Raw genomic sequence first — 23,490 nt, forward strand, 5'->3', positions numbered from 1 at the left:
AAAAGAAAAACCGATCAGTTAGTTTATTAAGGTATTCATTGCCAAGGTGGTACTAAGTATCAGCAATATACAGGATAGGTGTTTAGCTAGTTTTCCCATATTAATTCAGCTTTTTTTTTATCAAATTAGATATCTGTGCATTGAATGTTAATTCTCTCATACCAGACACTCGGAAGACAGAGCTGATAAAGTACTTGTTATTGCTAGATTGGCCAATATAGTTGTAATGGTTGATAGACAAGCATCGAAAGTTTTCATGGAATTACTAACTTTTATGATATATTCAAATTGTATTCAAATGAAAATAGTGGTGGAGTAGTCATATTTGCAAAAAATTGTTTTAGTTCTTTATAGAAATATTCTCACTCCAGCGGTAATCTATGTTACATTCAAATAAAACAAGTTGGTGCTTTTTTCGGTATTTATGGACTGGATGAGAATAACCCTGAATTTTATTGTAATTAACTGTATACATTTATTGGTAATTGTTGTACTATAGTGATCTGAGATTTAAATCTAAGACTGAAAAAACAGGATTTACTGGAACAACAAAGGGTAATTATAAAGCCTCTAGGAGTCTGAGTAAAATTATGGAGAAAAAGAAATTGTTGACTTTGCTGAACTGTTAGCAATGGACTCATACACCTTATCGACTAAAACAAGGAACAATAAGGATGTATCTTCCCATCTCGACATTTACTTATGTAGAACAAATAATTTAGGCCGATCGAATTTACCCTTAGTCCAAATAATATTTCTGACCATCAGTCTATTCAAGCTAAGTTCGGACCAATACTTAATGTAAATCGAAAGGGAGATGGATATTCAATTCATCCGTCCTATAGGATGAGGAATGCCGTGAGGAAATTAGATCAGTGATCCCCAATACCAGATTTTGTATATATATGGGGGAAAAAGTGTCGGAAGAAATTCGAAATATGGACTTGCAAATGCAACAAATATTGCTATAAAATACAATTGCAGGAATGCAGTGAAGAAAGAAACGAAACTCATCAATTTTATTAAGCTAGGAGAAGATAATAATAGATAGGCCATTGATTAGTGGTCCCTTGAATGACAATTATCGAGATACGAAATCAGAAGTTAGGAAAAGAATGATAGAACAATTTAGAAAAGGAATCAATCCTGGGATAAAGTTCCTTCATCATAAACACAGTTCAAAATATGAGACAAGTGAATTTGACACTGATTAAGTGCTTAAGTACTACCAAGAATTGTATAGATGTCAGGACTGTGTGTTGGCTATTAGGTACAAAAAGTGAGTACCGGATAATGCCAGCTTAGCCGATTATATTCGCGTTGAACTTCCAGAATGCCTAGCATTATTTATTCGGGAAACTGAGAAACACTTATCAGGGGAAGACATTTTAGATGCAATAAGAAGGCGTGGCGAAAAAGGTAAATCTCTTCGCTTATCAGTCTTTGGTTTTGATAGTTATCAACTTTAAGCTGATAAACTTGCACCGATTCTAAAGACTATTTGAGTGGATACTGATTGTGGGTTATTTTCCATCATATATAAACAATCTTTCTACTTATTACAATACCCAAAAAAGGAAAATATATAAGGTTCATTAAGAATTGAGGCCAATCACACTTAAAAATACTTTGTTCAAAGTATTTTCATATGTAAATTTGGAAAGACCATTGAAAGGTGCCTCGATAGAAACTCCCTCTTCTCTCCGGAAAATTCCAGTTTCTTTCTTCGATGATCTTCTTAATTGCAGGCATAATCTTTTACCTATCATGACGCTTACACAAATTTCTAACGTGCAAAAGATACAGAAAAAATGGAATCAATAGACAACTTGTTGGGTATACTCATGCTTTTCGTACGGAGCTTTGTTTAAGATAGCAGCTAGCTAAGATAAAAGTTGTATCAATAAGAAAAATGTGGTGTGAATCATCATTACCATTAATTAAAAACGTTTTAAAGGGAGATAAACATACAGTTAACTGAAAGAAAAGCATGTTCTATGGAGAGTTTTGAGAACCCATTATTAACTACTTTTGTAGGAAAGAGCATGAAACAACATCTCATCAGCATTCTATATGAATGTAAAACTCTACGGCCAATATTTGACACAACTTGATTTGTAAAACTTAAGCCCATTATCTTTTGTGTGTGTGTTTTGCCTGGTTGTCCATAAGGGATTTTTTAGTTAATCACTATTTCCAATTAGTTCCTTTTTATTTCTTATGAGACATACTAGACAAAATCTACGATCCTGTAACAAATTAAAAGATCTTAATGTTATTACAGACGAATAAATATTTAGTACTTTTCTTTGAAGTCCATATACGTAAGGTATATTTCCCTTTCTAAGAACAACGGTGGTGCGAACCTACGCACATTAAGTTCATAATAATATTTTTCCCTGAGCGCGTTATCCATTGAGCTACGTCGTTCCATGAGTCGTTTCAACCTCAACAGGTTTTTTTCTTGTGCAAAGCTATAATCATTATTTTTTCGTTCTTGAGGAGAGAACATCTAAGTATAAAGTGTATGGATAATGGAGATGACAATGAAGAGTGATGTGGAGGTTACGAGTGTAAGGACTGGTTGGACTCGGAGTAGAAGTGAGGATCGACATTATAGTAATTCCTACCTATGTCTTTGTTAGGTGGAGTAGAATTTGTGTTGATTTTTTTTCCTTTAATTGCAACTTATCTAATAAAATGTCATGACAGCTAGGCTGTACTCCTCCCATTGAAATTTTTCAGTTTATTTTTTAAAATAGCAGGAGTTTTCATTTTTTACAAATATATAAAAAGTGTTCATTAAAAGTATTTTTTTGAATATAAACTAATAAATAGCAAGTTGCATGCATAGCTATTTGGTTTGTTCTTTTTTTCAAATTGATCAACTTAATTTGCTTCTTTACTACTCGGTTCGATTCAAATTGATGCAACCCAACTTTTTATCTCTTAACATGTTTTCTTTTTTATTGTTTATATAACTGATGATTGTTTGCTCAAATTAAGTTTTTTCCATAGACATAATTTAATACTAAAAATTAACAAAAATAAATATTCAAATAACTTTTTGTCAAATTTAGTAACTAACTCATACACAAAAACCTTCTTGCTTATTGTCACAAAAAGCACAAACATCCTGCTCTTTCCCCACACCCGAGGAAAAAAATATATATAACCGGAAGGCCTTGATGACGTCATCAGTATATAATTTGTTCCTCCCCCTCCCTCTCATTTGAAAATACCACATTTGTCATGGTTAAAGATGCGGTCTTTTCACATTGTGAATGAAAATGCATGTGGATGGGTCGTGATTCTCATTTTAGTGCTTCACAATGCGAGTTAAACACCTGCCATCAATAGTTATCATTTAACAAAACATATTCATTCGCCTTCTTGATATTGATTGTAAATATCTACATATATAAAGTTCAATTCAATTCATAAAAAAAAAAAATCTAATCAAAAGATATTTTCCATAGTATAATAGTTTTTTTAGTTTTCATTAATAATAAATCTAACAGTACTAGTTATATACGATTAGTTTCTCTATCATAAAAAAAATCAAGAAAAGGGAGGAAGCAGAATGAAAAAAAACAGGATATAATATATATGCTCAGAGCCAAATAATATAGGATGAAAACAATGAAATTGAGCTCTTCTTATTGATGGCAAACAATGGTTTCTTTTTTATGAAAGACTGTACCTACTATAGACGATGAGGCACGTGCATCATGAGAAACAAAGTTGTACAATGTGTCTTTATACTCTAAATGATTAAGTCTATGAAATACTAACAATGTATATAAGAATGATAATATTATTTTAAATAAAAGTATTTTTGGATTTGGAATTATATGACTCCATTAGTTACTAAGATATTTTGTTTGTCCTTTTGGAGTATATTTCTTATTCATGGAAGTTTATCGACCCCATTTTTTTTTTTACTTTCCTCCTCCTCCCCACCACTTGGTCCATAGATCTTTCTTCATATACATGCTGTTGTTAAGTAGCAACAAATATAAAGTGCCAATGACACAGTAACTGTGCGTTGTTTGGCAGCGGCTACACAGAAGTGATTGGCTTCAGTTTAAAAAACGCAGAGTGTGTTTGCTTGATCCAATAATGTTTTTTGTTTATTTAAGGAATCTTACACATCTTTTATATTTTCAATTAATTACAAGAACGTTCATCCATTTATAATTAATGTTGTATGTTCTATGATTGCAATTTTTTTTTTCCGTTGTTATGGGCGAAAGTATCTCATTGAAATATCATTTTAAAATTAGTTAACCGATTTTGTAAGAAAAAATATTTCAGTGAGGAGCATTGGAGCATATAAAAAAATTTTACTTGAACAACTTTCAGGAGCATGTAAGTAATTATGTTGTAGGATAACTAAATGTTGTTTTAACTGTTATTGCACTTAATTAGATTCAATATATATTTATTTAAAAGTATAGTGTGTTTTTATTGGGGTTTTTTTCCAATTTTATATGGATATTCCTATTCAATTTTTGAAATGTCAAAAAGTCAATTGATTATAGGATTTTAAATATTTTGTTTTGCTCTAAAATCCAAACTGTTCCCTTTAAACCGATCCTGTAATATAAATACTGGTCCATGAAAACATTCTATAACACTCTTTTCAAAGTCTAATTTTTGCTACAATTAAAATAAATTACTTCAGTTTCTTAATTGAATCTGTTCATTAAAAAACTATACTCACCTTAAAATGGTCTATTAGAGGGGATTAAATATATAATTATAATAGTTTGGCATTTGTCTTGATTAAAGTGTATATTATTTATCACTTATCAACGTTGACCCAACAATGTATTATAAATTGTATCAAAATTAGCGTCAAACAATCTACAAATAATTTAACCAAAAGTAAAATGTGTTACAGCTGTCACCGATCTCCCCTACCTATAACTTCAAATAAAATAGAAAAAGAATGATAATGATTGTTGAACTTGTTTTTTAGTTCATTTTTTTCATTTACTATATCTTAATTTTAAATATTTATTTCTAGCTTCATAATTAATTCAATATATCATATAACTTAATTTGGTCTTTGATATATATTCATAACTAAAGTACACAGATAAAAAAAAAAAAGAAGTTGAATGGGACTTATATTGTACTATGTATACATCTGCATTGAGAACAAAGATTAAAAAATTATTGGGATTTTCCTCTTTAATCTAAAATAACTAATCAATCTAACTTTCCCCTCATTTTCTTTAGAAAAAAAATCAAAGGTTAGTATAAATTAATTACCTCAAATAAATCCAATTATATAAAATGAATAATGGTCAGCTTTATTAAAAAAAAAAAAATTATAAAAGGTTAATAGCCTGTAGGTGATGCTCTAGGTGGAAATTAAAGCACAAGAAAAATAGATATTTGGTTTATACCGAGTAAATGTGACTTATAGAAAAAAGTTAAATTTTGCATTACTTTTTTATAATTACCTACACGGCGTTCAAACATATATTTTCAATTATAATCTACGTATATTTATTGAAAGATGTGTTGTTGTTTTTTTACGGATTTAACAATTCATCCAAACCATTTAGATAAATAGCTTACTGTATATAAAATAAATCAATATTCATCGTAGTATATTTATGAATAGAAATATTACTGTCAACATATACTTGACAGTAATTTTCGACAATTTTCATAGCTCTAGTTATCAAAATAAAACCTAAAAAAATTGTTCAGTGAAGGAAAAGTAATTGTATTTGAATAACTTAATGACGTCATACGGAACAACTCCGGACATTAATCTGTCGATAGAGATACATTCTACTCGAGAACTCCGTTGAATGTTGCAATATTTAATCAACATTTGTATAACTTTAAAAGGGACTTTATAAAGAGGCTCTAACCCTTTGTGAGTGGAACCACAGCAAATGAAAACAAATTTAGATGTGCAAAGCTTTGTAGAACAAAATTGAGGACATCAACCAGATACCTAATTTCTAAAATGAGAAAATTAGCTTTTTATTCGTAAATAATTATTGATTAATTAAATTTCCTTCAATTTTATTTACCACTAAATCAAAGAAAACAAGTTTATGTTTGAGAAAGATCAAGGGTCGCTAATTAATAATGCAAAATATCCAGAAAATTAAATATGAGGAAATCACAGCCGATTTGTAGAACCGATCGTTTTGGTCCTATTCTATTGTTGTTGTATTGCCTTATTTTAATTTTAATCTTTGTCTAGGCACGTGATTACAGGTGTGTATGTGAGTGGGATACATTTCCTTAAAAAAAAGTTATTTGTCACTATTTTTAAATTGAATTTGTCAAATTTAGGATTTATAATATATATATATATATATATGCCTTAGTATTGTCCCTGTTTTTACCTAAAGAATTAATTGATTATAATAGGCATTTCACGAGAAAAGTTTAATTAATTAAAAAGAGTTTAAGGGCTTAAGCTCCTGCTTGAGCTAAAGAAGAAAATTAAAAGATAATGAAAAAAATTACTCCGAGGTTGTAAATTTAAAAAATGAGTTATGGGTGTATAAAGCATGCCTAGAAAGTTAATAATATAAACATATTTTATTTTATTTTCCAATGCTGTTTTAATTATTATTTAATTCTTGAAGACATAGCATCTATGTAATAACTAGTTCACTGGATCAAAATAGACGAAGAGTAACAAAGTGAGTTTCCTCAATAGTTATAAGTATGAATCCTTGTTGGACTTTGAGTACAGTTGAAAGTCGACATCGGAGGCGTACCCACCTATATATCCTTCCTATTTACGGCGTAGGATTTATGTTTATTTCCTTCCGTCAATAGCTGTTTACAGCTGACTGAATATCAGCTGCTCCCTTTCAAACATTATTCAAATTGGCATAGTGACAACGGCAATTATCTTTTTCTTTTATTTATTTATACTTACATATAGTATACATCAGTTCTTACAACTTAGAGTGGAGTACAGTCATTACACTTAAAGAACCATAATCAATAAAACACTTATATTATAGCAATTGTTTTGTAAGCTCTTATTAAATTGCTAGAAGTCGAATAATAACCACGAATCGCGTTCGCCAGCTAACCTCTCATATTATAAATTTTAATAATTTGGAGAATTTATATCGGAATAATACAAATTTTTACACTTTTTTAAGTTATTTATGTAGAAAATTTATATTCTTATCTGGACTGGACATACAGTTACTAATGATACAATTGGTTGAACTATCAGGCCACCAAAGTGGTATTTCAAAGATGGATTACACTTTATTTTACATCTTCTAGAATTTATATGAATTTAAGAATAAAAAGAGACTCAACTCTATACTTAATATATTTCTAGGCACTAAAAACCCCTATATTCTATATTGATTCAAAGTGCTCTATGTACAACAATTATTTTCTCAATACGTCCAAATACCCTATAGTCCTTATCGTCTTTTTCTTTCAAAAGAAGTATAGTACCTATTGATAATATTTATGTATATAGGTACATGCTATTAAGAAAAAGATTTCTTGAGAAAGAAGTAATATAATATATACATTAATGTGATATTTAAGAATTGCATGTTTATAATCATTCTTACTTAGCAAAAATAATTTGATTATAAACAATTGTAATCCTTTGTTAATAAAAGGATTGAATAATTTTAGTTATACTTACATAACATTGCATGAATTGGTTCTACGATTATCGGCCAAAAACATTTTTTCCGAATGTACATTTTGCGTAACAGACATATTCGCTGAAGGTCTATTAGGAGCAATTACCCCAAAAATTACATTAAATTTATAAATATATACGATTTTATATTTTAATTCCATTTAAAATGATAAGTAGGTTTTGTTGATATACAATATATCTCATATAGGTACATTAATGAGTGATCTTTTGCAGCAAAATATTTATATATTCATTATTGATCATTTAATAAACAAAACACAGTAGTATTTGTTTCGAATGTAGTTCGAATCTACAGCCGAAAGGGGTTTTAAGTACCAAGGATCCCTTCTAATATGATATAATACATCCCGACCCATGGGTTGTGTAAATGAGCTGTTGTGCCCCGAAGCAGGTTGGATTCGTCTGGTGTTGCTTCCCTGAGCATCAAGGAACCCTCCTAATATCCCAAAATAAGACCGGCGCTCAGGTTTTACATGTGAAGTGCTTATCTAAATTTCTCCAAATTGTCCTTCGGCAAAATGTAATTCAGAAATTCGTCCATCAGCGAAATGTTTTCGGAAAAAAGTGCGCTCACGCATAAAACATTGTAAAGAATAGAAAGCCTTTAAATTCATTTTTTTATTCATTGAATCACTTTTTTAATATTATTTTAATTTGTGAAAAAGGTTTTATTTGGAAAAGGTGAAACATAGTATATTTATACCTAAAAATAAAATTGATAATAAATAAGTAAATATATTTTCTGCATTGATTTTCATTACTGTAAAGAGGTATGATTTGTAAAAGGTGATAAATTATACAGAAAAAGTATTATAGCTTAATTTGCATAATATATTTGATGCAGATAATATAATCAGAAGTACAATAGATATATAAGGAACCCCTAATATACAGTGGAAATCTTCAATGACTCTAAAAAATGTAATTTCAAACTAATTTCAATAATTTGGGTTTGAAGTGGCGTAGAAATAGACAATTTTGTTTTATTATATATATGTTTTGTACATTTACAGATGTCTGAAGAAGTTACAACTTGTACAAGCAGATTGTACAAATTGCAATTTATCTGTTTGTAAATTATTTATTTTATGACAACATTGGGCATTCGTATTAACAACAATACATTGATACTTTCATATCATTTTGATATATTAAAATTCTATAGTAGTTATATATTTATAAGTAATATAGCTATGGGTATTTGACTCCTATACCACAAAACACTAATATTTTAGTAATTTGTAGTAAAATAGTCAAAAATTGCCCCATTAATAAATCAATCATTAATGGAATACTCAATTATTTCATGATTCTTATCCAAAGTACTGTAAATCCTTCATTTCAAATTATTTTTCCCATTTTTAGGTGGCAACTTGTACAATTTGCTGATAGGAGTTACAAATACAACAGAATTACAACACAACATATATATTTGTAATTATGTTTCATACATATATAAATGTTTGAAATAGTAGGCAGATTGTTTTATATTTATTATGAAATAAACTAACTCTGAATTTTTAAATTTTTACCCTAAAGTTTATTATAACTTATAATAATGAATTTCCTTGTAGTTACCTTATTTTTAATGATTTATTTTTTGGAAGCAAACAAAAAGTAAATTCACTCCGACATTTATATACAAAATATTTCCAAAAAAGCAACCCAAACTCCCTTAATTCTCAAAGAATCGTCCATTGGCCGAAACTCATTTTCTGAAACGTCCTTCAAAAGAATGTGAGAGATGTTGTCTAACCCCATTTGATTGAAGCCATACGTTAACCAATATGTGAAATAAGAAATATTCTATCACTTTTTTGCAATGTTTTGAGTATAAGAAACACACCCAAAGAAAAAAATAATTTAATTTAAAAAATGTTAGAAATGAGCATAATATTAGAATGTATTTAAAACACAAATAATATATGAAAATCTATGTTCAAAATGAATTTATTACTAATTAAGAATGCTACCGAGAATTATTTCAGAAACACAACTTTTATAATGATTATATTATTAAATAATTTACTTACAGTTTCCTAGACATAAATATATAAAGGTTATTGAAACTGACAGGATTAAAAAAATCGTGAAACCGGTAAACTCCGGTAATTTCTAGGCTAAAATGCATGAATATTTATCCATAAACCCAAATTAACCCGATAATTCTTACATGTCACACTATTCTTTTATAATGACGTTATGACAGAAGGGGTTAATTGCTATGACTAATGTGCTGGGACCACTCGAGTGAAGGGCTGAAATTGCAGTCAGACTTTCTACTGATGTTCCTTAATGTTCTGCTGGAAGTGCCAGCAATGTTAAAAAAAAAAAAAATGATTAACACAACTAAAAGTACATTATCAGCCTCATATTTTTTCAGAATTAAAAAAAAAAATCTATAAATAGTTTTCAACAGAACGATTATATAATATATGACCCATTAGCTCAAATAATTGCCTCAATACGAGGCCTGAATCCCTTGCAGATCTTGATTTTGTTGTCAAACACATGTATTATTAGTATTTACTAGTAAATGCATAAATAACTGACGGATTCATCGGTATTTGACCAAATATTTAATGATTGAATTTTGTTAATTAATGGATTACTATTCACTTTTAAAATCACACAATCTTTCAATTATAACCATTATTGTTGTGATTCAAAGAATTATTTTATTTTATCGTTAAGTAAAATATTAATTACTTAATGTAAAGTAACTTATTGATAAAACATATTGATCATGAGACGTTCTTCTCCTCTACATGCAAATATGATGAACTACAAAGGATACTATCTCAAAAAATGTATTCCTTTGATCTAATTTCATATAATGTATTTCCTTCATACTCACTAATAAAGGAAATATGGGATTAAAAGTAAGATTTGAAGGGAATAAAATGAAATACTACTTAATAAATTAGCTATTTCATTGAACAAATTGAATCATATAAGTTAATTGCTTTTCGATCAAGTTTTCACCCCAAAGATGAAATTTTCCGACCAAATGTTTCGTCTTTCTACAGTTCTATGACCTACTTAACTCAAAAGTGATGGTTTTCAATGGACAACTGGATGCTCCTGTTGGTGCGTTCAAAATGGATTCATCACTTGTAAGAAAAAATAATAATTCATTTATACAATTATTATTTCCGAGAATAATTATTGCAAGGTTTTAACTTCTATCCAGACTTTAAGTGATCTATGCTTTACTACATACATTGGCAATCAACTAAAACTTCTATTTCGGCAAAAAACCTAAGCACTTTTTGTTGCCCTTTCATTGTATATTTGTCCAAAGTGATCATATCTAGGCTTTTCTATATTTTTTTTACTCTGTTTTTAAGATTTTATTTGATCTAAAAATATTGTTGAATTAATTATATATCGAATTATTACTCTCTGAATTAATAAAATGTATGGTCAGTCCTTAGCTCGTACAAATTTTTTTAAATGTTTGGACCAATTCTTTCATATGAACAATTCTCAAATTTTTAACTATGGGACTTCCACTCAAACAAAAAAGAACCTATAACTAAATTTTCATATATTACTTCGAATCATAGATAAGTTAGTTTACTTTTTTGAGCTGTTTTATAGTAATCTTAATGTAAAGTTTTTGTCATTACTGAGGAAGAAAGTCTTTTATAGAAATCACTAAATAAATTCCTATTCTACTTATATAAAACTTCAAATCTGAAGGGAAGTATTAGAACCAGCACTATGTGAATAATAAATAATAAATTTTGACCACAAAAAATCCAAAATAACTGTTCTATACGCAATCCCTAGTTTATTAGAGGTTCGAAACAAATTAATATAATAGTTTATTGATTTACTCCTAGTCTCCAAATCCCAATAATATTTAATTACAACAGATTTTTACAGCTCTGACCATCGATGATATTGATTAATGTTAATAACGTTGTGACATTAAAACATTCGGGCAGTTAGAATCATAACGAAACTGTAATTGAGAATACAAAATATTATGAGCTTCGCAGAACAAAGTTAGCGAGGACGGGTATGATTTATCCGAAAATGGATATGAAGGAGAACATTGGGATTTTGGGGTTGAATTGGAAGGATTAACTTTATGTTTCTTATATTTTTCAGAGAATCGACAGTCAAAGGAACAGGGGAACTTTGTTTGATGATCCAGCTGTTCCTTTGTTCTCATTTTTGAAAGAAAGGGGTTCATTTTTATAGTTTCAGCATAAAACCTAACTGAGTCAACGACTCTGCCACTTTTTTGAAGGGTTCTGAGTTCTCAGAACCTTTGATATTCGCCAATCTTAAAATTATTACTATTGATATAGCTTTTTCTGTATGTTTAAAACGTAAACAGTTATAACAATGTTTTCTATCTTTGAAAAAGTTTAATTTTATTATTAAACCTTTAACCCAAAGAAGGGGCGGTATCTTTCACAGATCAACGACTACCTAAAACCCCAATAATGATCTAGACCTTTATTCTTGTTCGAAATTTTACAGAACAGGATGAGCTGCAAGTCTGATTTTATTAGCTTCCAGGTGTACAAAGAGTGTCATAACATTCAGAAAGTCAGTGTTTTTATCTTGCCTAAACATTTTAAAGCTTCCAATCGAAATGTCTTCGTTCCATTGAATTCCAATGTGCTACTGAGGCCCTTTTTGTCTACCATAAAATTTTTCCCCTATGATAAAGTTAAAATAATATTTAGTCTTGCATGATGTATATATTCTTCTACTTTCACTATTTTTGTGTAGCATTTTTCAGAAAAAAAAGTTTAAACAAATAATTACAATTTAAGAAAATAAATTAAAATGAGTTTATTAATGAAACAAAAATAGCTAATGGAGCTTGATGAGAAACCCTTAACAGAAAGATGAATGTCTATTTGCTAATATTCTATTTTCTTAATCATAAACATTACGCAATATTTATGTTTAATTAAAGATAGGCAGATATATCATTCAAACTAAATATTATTTTAATTAATTGAATATTGTTACTATTGACATAATTTCGATAATGTATTGTTTTCTATACTCAATGTACTTTCTTTTTTTAATTGGAGATCTCTTCTCATAGTTCTGAACGACTCGTAGTGATTATGACTTTTTTTTTCATTATTGTTTGATAAGTAATAAAATCGTCAAATGAGAGAAATAGTACCTTCAGCCTGCATGTGATTGAAAAATAAACATCTTTTTGTTTCCAAGTTTTCCCATTCTATTTTCAATCAAACATAATAATTTTAGAAAAAACTTTAAATATTATTTTTTTCACTAATGTACAAAAAGTTGTAAAATAAAATAAATATTATTTGCTTCTTTTAGAAGATAATGGAAGAAGAAAGCAATTAAAAACTCAACAGCTTTAAACCCATTTAATTACGTCTCAAACTGTTTTTAAAATTGATTGAATTTTGGCAGTGATCCTGTTTTTTTAAATGTAAATTTTTACCTAATGAGAGCTATCATATTCAAAAAAAGAAGAAGTTAGAAATGGACTATTATAATGCCTGTATATAATTTATGAATCCTCAAATTAAGCATAACTGCAATTCGATTATGTTTAACTACTTAACATTAATGTAACAAATCACGTCTTGCTTTTGTTTAATCAAAGTAACTTTTCAAATTCTTGGATAGACCATGGTTAATAGAAATACAAGGTTAGAATACCATATCATCCGGCTTGCTAGAATTTTCAATCTGATGTATTATACCGACTGCTGGGGAAGACTGGGGGGTTTTGACAAAACACGCAACAACTTATATTGTATGACATTACTATTGCTAGAATTTTCGATTAAATGTATCGTACCGACTACTGGGAAAGAAAAAAAGATTTTGACAAAACATGCAACCACTCTTCTGCTATGACGTGAATATTAAAAGCGTGGTGGAAGTCAAACATCAGTTGTGCACGCATTATGGTATAACCTTGTATTTCTATTAACCTTGGCATAGACTAACTAAACAAAATTATGAAAATATAAATCCAACTCACGTAAGAATTTAATAGATAAATAATATAACCTCAACTAAATTTCCATTGCCGTATTTATTGCATAGTCCCTATTTTTGTCAATAATACTAAAAATGAAATAGACTTGTCAAATTGTAGGACAAGGCCATGTGGTGTGACAAAATATAGAACAAAACTCTCTTTTTAAAATAGAGGAAACATAACATCTATTTCAGCTATAACTAACTAAAAAAATAAGAAATTTTTAATTGTTTTTTCCATGGAAATATATATGATTTAATTTTCCTAACGTAACAATTTTGTTCATTTAGTAAGTAAAAATCAAATATATGAAACTTAATCTCTTCTTAGAAATTGATGAGATAAAATTGCAAATTTTATATCCAATAAATGGGTAAAAGATATTATGTCATAAATTCACAATGATTCACCGTGTAGAATTTTATGCAAACAATTTTATATTTTATTTTATTCATAAGCAGCAATTTATACCAAATATACTCCTAATTATTTGAAATTGATAATGAAATTCAAATACAAGACACACTGATTTCACATTAGCTTTCATGCATTTGAAAAAAATTGTCAAAATATTATTTTAATAAATCAAATATGAATACATTTAGTTATAACGTAGATTTTTAGTATTAATAGTTATAAAAAATATCTATATATTTTGGAACAAATATGAACGTTAAATATTCAAAAAGGATGGTATTATTTGGAAAAGAATGAAGAAAAATGAATATTTAATTCAGAATTAAGTTTCATTGTAGTTATGAGTAAAAAATATTTTTTAATTTTTTTCTTTTTTTAACTAGTATTAGCTGAAAGTTAGCAAAAAAATATTTAAATTTTGTTAATAAGTATTGTGGAACTTTTCTATTATAAAAATTTAATTTTTTAATTAACAAATTTAAGAGTTGTTTTGCAATTTTTGTTTTAAACTTGTAGAAAATATAATCGGAAAAACAGGACATTTTTTTAATATCCCCAAAGTAAACATTATTGTATTATAATTACTCCATCTTACCTATAAATCTTGTTTGAAGTCTCTAAACATAATGTAAATTAACTACTCGAGAAAATATTAACTTTATTTGCCTCAATTTAAATTAAAAAAACAATTAAACATATTGTTTTCGCATTATTAACTTTTTATAAAACATTGTATTGCAAATATTAAATAATTATTGCTAATCTTGTATACAAATTCTGAAATATCAACTAAAAATGGAGGTTTCCTTCTTCTGAATTAATTGGAATGCCCACAACATGTATTTTAGTAAAATATAGAAGTACTTAATTGTAGCCAATATAGCTAAGAGGTAATTTTATATTTATCTTACAATATATCCTACACTTATTTCCTTATCCATTTATTTTTTTAAGAAAAGGGTTTTCTTTTTAAATTTTTCAAAAAAAACACATACCTATTATACTCCAGCTTTTTCATAAATGTTTTCGAAGGATGAAATATTGGTTAAGGTTATTTTAATTAACTAGTGCATGGAAAATTCCAGTCTTTTAAAATTTATGCTGTATAATAGTTCTTGTAACCAAGGCCTTTTCACTTATTAATTCTCGTTTTTATTAATTAATCATATAGTGTGACTTTATCTTGGTTTATAAATCTTCAAGTTTATGTCAATAATAAAATGATATATAAAATATCTCGGTTTTATCTCTCTTTTTTTCGAAACTTTATGTATGTCAAATTATTTATCGCATCAAAAATATGATAGACGTAATCAAATATCTAAAAAAATAAATGTTCATCAATCTGTGCCTTTATGGGAAATAATCCAATTTATAATCTGATTGGAGTGTTGATAATTTTATATCATCAGAGGGTATCAAAAATGCAATGACCAGAACCTGATTTATGTCCTTTCTTCAAAGCCTTCATTTTTCTAATAACTTAGAAACATATAAATTGGATAAAGCTTAAAAAGTAAGAACAATGATTGATCATTTAAATGAAGTATTTCCATCTGCCATGTCGTACGCTCAGTAACTGTCAATTGACAAACACATCACTAAACTCAAAGGAAAAATGTTGGGCAAGCAATATATGAAGAATAAACCTATAAAGTGGGGATTCAAAGGGTATTGTAGGTGCTACTGCAAAACTGGACATCTTTATGAGTTTAATATATACCTTGAGAAGAAAGAAAATAATGAATATGGACTTGGAAAAAGTGTTGTACTTGGACCGTCTCAGAAACTCAGGAATACTTACTGTATACTATATTCGTATAATTTCTTCAGTTCTTCCAAATTAGTAAATAAATTACACGAAAATGGATTATATTTTATTATAACTGTAAAAAAAGATAAGAAAAACATGCCAACTATAAAGAAAGACAAAGATATGATTAGAGGTGAAATCAAGCTAAAAAATAATATAGCTGCAGTCAAGTGGTTTGACAGTCGTTCAGTAACTTTAATTAGCCCGAGTTTGGAACGTTATAATCAAGTTTCATCGGTTCTAAGACAATTCCCATGTCCATCCATGTTAAAATTGTTGATGCCCTTAATCAAAAGACTGCTACTTATAGATTGGATCTAAAATCATGAATGGTTTGTTATTATTTGAGGGTTTTTTATCTCTTGTATATTTGTGTAGCTAATTTCTACATTGTTTACAAAAAAATTAAAAAGGAAAAATCATTGGATTTCAAAATTATTTTTACCAAAATCACTTATAGGTAAATACAGTAGTCGAATGCAAAGTTTTTAAACAATCCATGCATAACGTAAAGAAAGCATTCCTCAATATATTCCACTCCAAAAATTATATCAACGAGAGTGAAATTTAACAATTGCATATCGAAAATGGTTTATTAGGGATAATGGACTACTTATGGACCAGTACAGACAAATGATGCTTGGTAAGGCCTCATGCTCGGGCCTCCCTTAGAGATAAAAATCACATGCTTTTAGGTCTGGACTCTTTGCAAGTCAAAAATCCCGACATTTTGTGTTCAAGACATCCTGCACTTTTTTGGCCTTGTGGACTGGTGCATGGTCTTGTTGGAATGCGCGATTTATTTCTAATGCTACTCTATACATCCAGGGAATAAAAATTACAATTCCAAAACAAGTACATTAAAATGAGAATGATGGCTTTGCACGAGGTCGCCTGGGCCTATCAAAGATTCCGGCAATGTATGGCTGAGGTTAACCAGAAAGGTAGATTTCATTATAAATAATATCTATCTCATTATTTTTTTACTCTAAAATATAAAAAATGTATGGTTTGATCCCCATCTAGTTCGTTTGTTATAAGCCTTTAATAATGTTCCCAATTTAAATGGACCACCTCGTACTTAAAAAATGTTCTATAGAAAAGTTTTATTAACAAAGTTATTTTCACACCAAATAAGGTAAACTTTATAATAACAATCACAAAAGAATATACATCAATATAGGACTAAGATAAAATTAGATTTTTTAAAGACTTGATGTATTTGAAAGGTTATCATAAAAAGAGAGATCAGACCCTAATCTTTTTTAAATAACATGGTGAAAGTCACAGGAGGAAAAGATGACTTCTTTTGTATATGGTATTTCGTTCGGAACGAAGCAAGACTAGTCAGTCTCTTTTCAAGGCTAAGGATTCGTATATTTCCATTATGATTTTGTTTATTGATATTACTAGATACAAGACAGAGATTGAGTCAAATTATAATTGTTCCATTACGATATTTCACACCTAATTGTATGTAATTAATCGATCAAAATAAATAGTCAAAAAATATATTAATTTGCAATTATTAAAATATATATGAATAAAGTTTTAGTATAAAATGCTTTATTTCATTTATGAGACTTTTACTGGTCTCAATATGTCCTTTTACATAAAATCTATCAATATTGGCTACTTTAAGTGCAACTCGAGACACCCATAAAGGGTTAACAATATTAATATGATGATAGATTTTGATGAAAATTCGTCAAAGAATACATATGTAATTTTTACAAAACTTTGAGAAAAATCATTATAGCCTACTTTTGTGTTGACTGGTGACATATTGGCTGTGTACTGTGTTTTACATTTACTCATGCATTGAGAGTCTAAAAATGTAATTGTTAATTTGATAAATGTACGGCAGAAAACTTTTTTTCTAATTAACAGATGTCGAGCAAGTTTTTAAGTCCTTTTTTTATATAAATTATAAGTGTTGTATTTTTAAATGACAATTATAAATTACTATTGTCATCTTTTTTTAGTTTATTGATTTACTAATACATAGTTTTTTTACGAGTAAAAGAACCATAAGCCATAGGGTTTTATATCAATTAGCGAGCTCATATTAGAATTCTAACCAGAATATTCAAAAATGACACTTTTAATATATTAACTATTTCATACAAGAGTCACCAATTTTTTCAGTACATAATTAAGATTCAGAAACTATACAAATTTAGCTTATATTTAAAATATTTCATTTGAAAGCATGTTTTAAGAATTCATTTAAAAAAAAATTAATATATATTAATTTCTTTTTAAATATATAAATTAAAATGCACAAGACTTATCTGATTTATTTTTTTTAAATAATATTTCAAGAAGCTTATGGAGAAGTAAAATGCTTTCCTTACGCCGTAGTTTATTTTACATCTTTTACGAGTATTGAAATGAAGGATTCCCAAACTTTTAAATAATTTTAGGAATCAGAAATGGACACCAATTCTTAAAATATATCTATATACAGTCAAATATATATATATATATTTTTGTTGCAAGAAACTGTCACTGCGTTGGCACAACCCAAACAAAACAGAAGCCATACATGTCCAAAACTGGCTCAGACGTTGTGTTGAGATACTTAGGGAGCTGTTACATTTAGTATAATATTATAAATTTATTAATTTTTTTTTCCCAAAAATTATTATTATATACATTTTTGGCTCAAAATCAATTGATAACTTCTTGTCATTTTGTGTCTCGACCCCATTTGGAATTGAGAGCCACCTGAACAATTTCTAATATGAGAATTTCATATCTAATGTACATATTTTTTAGAAATTTTGGGATGGTCAACACCGATTTTGACAAATTTTAAGAAGGGTGTTGATAGTAAAAAAAGAACACTATATCTGAAATTTTATACTGATGCGAGTACGAAGGCCCGTTTGGAGTCCCTCAAAGGTTGGTCCTTTTCGTATGATACTCAAAATTCAGTGGGACATAACTCCACTTAAACTCCACCAATTTCAATAATATTTGCTTTGCAATACTCACAAGAGCATGTGCTTTAATATATTTTTTAATAAAAAAAGAATATTAACGTAAAAAAATAACATTTTCACATTATTGCGAAATATAAAAAATGGCACCCCAGTCAAGTTTTAAGTTTTATTATCCAATTTCTAGTAATTTTTTATACTATTTAACTATACACTATGACTATGTAAAAAATGAAAGTGTTACCTCAATGGAATCATCTTCAATTAGGCCTACAATTGAAAAAAGCTATTATTAAAAAAATAATAGAAATAAATGTTTTCATTTTTCTATAAAAAGTATTGATGTTTTTTTAGTATACACAGGTGAATTTGTTGAAATTGAAGATTTTTTTGAAAATCAAAGCTTTGTATTCAGGATACTTTTCAAGGTTGTCATCAGTGTCAACAGATTCCCTTTCGGTATACTAAAAATTGTCATTAATTTTGTAATTACTCATGTATTAAGATCTGCAACTACAACTGCCATGACATAATCACGGTATTGCATTGCCAAGTAAATATATATTTGAAGACCTCATTCAGAAATTTTCAAATCACCTCTTACTTTTTAGACAACTATGCTAGTCAATACCAACACTGTAAAAGTCTGTTTAAACCTGATAAGCTACGAAGGGAACCTTCATTTTGCTCAATTTGAAAATTTCTTCGGCACTAGTCGTGTAAAGGATCAGTTAACGAAGTCCAGAGGAAAATAAAGTAATATTTTTTGTACGATGGCAGACTACCAAACCGAATATAAACTTTTAGAGGGGAAATTGAGCTTTGCTACCATTGCTTAGTACCTTGAAATTTCATTCATGTATGCTGTAAACGGATGCATCACTAGGTGTTCGTAATTAAAGAGATGCAACAGAATCGAGAATTGATTTGAATATTTATAATCAATCATTCACAAGCTCTGGATTACTCACAAGTTAAAAAAAGTGAGATATTATGGCCAATGGGGACTTCCTTCTGGAAAGATGTAACAATAAAGTCACTCTAAATTTTCTCCAGCCTCCTGGTGCGGCATAATGTTATATTTTCCCTAAAGAACTGAAAAAAGGTTTTTACTTTGGATATTTCTGACAATTTATTTGCCTTTAATCGACGGGAGAGTTTCTCAAGATTTTACAGAATCATTAATTATAAATAAGTATGTGATTTTGTAGGATATGGAACTTTTTTTTAGGATATTTAATTTGAATTTAATTTAAAATTGATCTGTTGATTATCAAAAAAATGAAAAATTAGAAAAAGTTTATGAAAAACTATAATGACAAAAAGACAGTCATTTTTACGATAAACTGTAATATGATTGATTTAAATTAAATCTGTAAGGTGATGTTACCCATAAAAGGAAAATAGCAAAAAAATATGATCAAAACTGTGGTTGGTGTAATCATATGTAACATTAATTAATAACTATACGTATAGTACCGTCATAAATGGATGAAATATTAAAATATTTCATATTGTAAGAGAAAATTGTTTGCTTATTGACAAAATTGCATATATGAGATGATTACATATGCTTGAAGTGTTGGGAATGAAAAATTAATATTTTCGGATAAAATGAAAAAAATTACAATTATGACAAACATGACCTTATACAAATACAAGCCTTAACAAAGATGATTCCATTAATATCTCACATTTTTTGCATAGTCATAGGGCATGCCTAGTTTAAACTTCCAAACAAAATGGTTAAATAAAACTAGAAGCTTGGCCATTTTTAATATTTCGCAAAAAAAATGATAAGAAAAAAAAATTAAGATAAATTAAAGTACATACTCTTGTGAGTATTTCAAAGCAAACATTTTGGAAATTGGTTGAGTTTGTACGGAGTTATATACTACTGAAGTTTGAGTATTCTTTGAAAAGGGCCAAACTTTGATGGACTACAAAACGCACCCTACTACTTGATAAGTTTCAGATAAAGGGTTCTTAATAATAATAAAACATTTATTGATACATTTCAAATAAAACATACAATGAGTACGGGCATAACAGTACGGGTTGAATAACTCGTAATAGTTTGCCGAATTAGGTATCCTAATGCAGTCTGTCCTCAACGTTTGCTGGGGATGGGGCATTGTTCAACCAGCCACCAATTAAAAACCTGGAGAGGTTAGAGACGTAATTTCCTTGAAAAGGTTAAAAAATTTATCAAAGCTGTGTCCTCTCAATCATAAATTTAGGACATTCATAAACCAGATGAAGTAGTTCTTCATCTCTATAAACACCACACACGACATAGTGGGGTGACGTCATGGTGCATGAGAGATAGTTTGGGTGTAAGACACAATGTCCAGTGATAAACTGAACCAAGGAGTTCAGTTTACCTTTTTGAAAAATCAAGAAAATGCTTCCACCTCCCAAGTCTAACTCTTGAGTGCATCGAAATAGTGTTCTTCTGTTCAGATAAACACCCTTACCAAAAATGCACTTGTACACTTGATATGGAATACTTTTTTTATTTTATATTCAAACTGTCTAATTCATTTTGTTAGAGTTACAACATGAAAAAGCATGTCTGTAAATTTTACAACATCTACGAAGAATATAAGCTACATAAAAAGTTTTTATGGGTAATATTTCAATAGCTTTTTTATAACATTTTGTTTAGGACAGATGCTTGCATATACTTAATTATATACAAATATTGTTGCAATTCTTAGCAAAGTAAGTATAGCTCAACCATTTTTTGCAAGTTAGTATTAAATTTTTGTATCAATTGCCATTTATATTTCTTATTATGCTTTTAGTGATTGATAAATTTTTTTGCTTTATCATAGAAATGTTGAATCTTATTCGTAGAACATTAGACCACTTCATATTTAACTTTTTCGTTTCTTGTTCAAGCGACGTTTTCAACTTTTAGACTTTCAAGTTTGCATAATAAAATAACAAACTTATTTATATCATGGTAATTTTGATATCTTAAGATATAAAGCATGAGTCAACAGCATGTTCAATCATGATTCACTGATTAATAATAACAATGGCAATAATCCTTTGTTATTGAAAAATATATGACAAAGAGAAACTTAGAACAAAGTATCTTTTGTGTCATAACACTGATCGAAAATAAAAATATTCACTGAACTAGACATTTTCCAATTTTTATGAAACTCCGGATTAAGCCTTAGTATATCAAATCTGAAGACTATTTAAATGACCAGCAAGATTGAAAGAGGTTGGGGCAGAGTTACAAGCCTAATCCTCGTGACTAACAAACAAACAGTTCGGCAAAAAATATAAGCTCCGTTCAATGTAAACATTTCCTTTAAAATTTTGTAGCTAGGGCTTGAAAATATAAAGTAGGACAACTAGTCCCATTTTCCAATTATGTTTGGATACAATGTAGTCATTTTTAGATGGAGCAATGACATGGACTTTAATTGACTTAATTGTTGTTAGCAAACAAATTTATTAGGGATTATTTATGAAGCACAAAAAAGGTAAAATTATAATTTATTCTTCAAACTATTTACATAATTGGATAAATAACTAAAACAATGACGTTCGGAAAAATAACAAAATGCAATTTATAATTAACCTACAAAAAAAAAAATTTTGCTCACACATAAAAAAAAAAAAAAATTTTCACCACTAGAATCATTTTTATTTTTTTCAGATTGGGAATTCAACAGTCATAATGGCCATACTCACAGTTCCTCGACTTCAAACCATAACAAATTATTTCATTCTGTCATTAGGATTCGCAGACTTTTTGGTTGGCCTCTTTGTTCTCCCAGCAGCAATCAGTCTTCATATGACAGAAGGTGAGTCCATAATTTACAAATTCATTGTTTTGTATTTTTATAAAGATTTTCAAATAATTATCTGCGTCATAAAATATTGGATATAGAACAAACTTAGTCAATTTGACTATAAATGACATTTATATTCAACAAATGAAAGTACTGAAATAAATAATAAATATTGGCTAAAAGATTGCAATATAAACCTTTACCATATTGTTGGGATAATGACTGATATACTTCCGTATATCAATTAAATTAAATTGATCGATTTAATTTTAAATCACCAGGGAACTTTATGTAAGGCAAAGGGTGGCAAACTCATTTTGGTTTGGTGGTCCAATGCAGATTAATCTGATCACAAATGGGCTGGCTCATGATATTATTGCTAAAATGACATAAAATAATAAATTAGTCACTAATACAATCATAAGTGCAAAGATATATTTATAATTTATAAATTTTCTTTATATTTTTACATTATGAAAATCTTAAGAACTCAATAAAAGTATGTGCAATTTTAACAACACCTTTACTAAATTAAAAGCCTGCTCATAGTTCTGAAATTATGTCTTGCTACGATATTTTTGTTAAGCTAATGTTGACAAGAGCATGTTGTTCCTCAGGACACACAATTTTAGCAGTCGTCAACATTTATTTTATAACGTTCTCGAATCCGGATGATAACAGTTCTTTAGAACCATGATCTAAAACAACTTTAAATAAAAACAAAATACTTTATTATCCATTAAATATTTTTTTTCTTTAAAATATTTTTTTTTCCCGAACTTAAGACGAATATAAATAAAACAGAAACCTTT

General features: G+C 28.4%; 1 protein-coding gene across 2 annotated transcripts in view; it reads left to right on the top strand.

Moving 5' to 3' along the window:
• LOC121123448 (probable G-protein coupled receptor No18) overlaps nucleotides 1-23,490 on the top strand; it is a 208,575-nt gene that overhangs the window by 59,887 nt on the left and 125,198 nt on the right. Inside the window, exons 1-2 of one of the 2 annotated variants that reach the window (XM_071890443.1) lie at nucleotides 143-4,371; nucleotides 22,543-22,690. In XM_071890443.1, the coding sequence (XP_071746544.1) occupies nucleotides 22,564-22,690 (127 nt within the window). In that variant the 5' untranslated portion in view covers nucleotides 143-4,371; nucleotides 22,543-22,563. Of the gene's footprint in view, nucleotides 1-142; nucleotides 4,372-22,542; nucleotides 22,691-23,490 lie in introns of those variants that run through there. The other variant, XM_040718567.2, reaches the window with a different exon arrangement.

The sequence above is a fragment of the Lepeophtheirus salmonis genome, chromosome 8 (assembly GCF_016086655.4).
Source record: "Lepeophtheirus salmonis chromosome 8, UVic_Lsal_1.4, whole genome shotgun sequence".
NCBI classification, from domain to species: domain Eukaryota; kingdom Metazoa; phylum Arthropoda; class Copepoda; order Siphonostomatoida; family Caligidae; genus Lepeophtheirus; species Lepeophtheirus salmonis.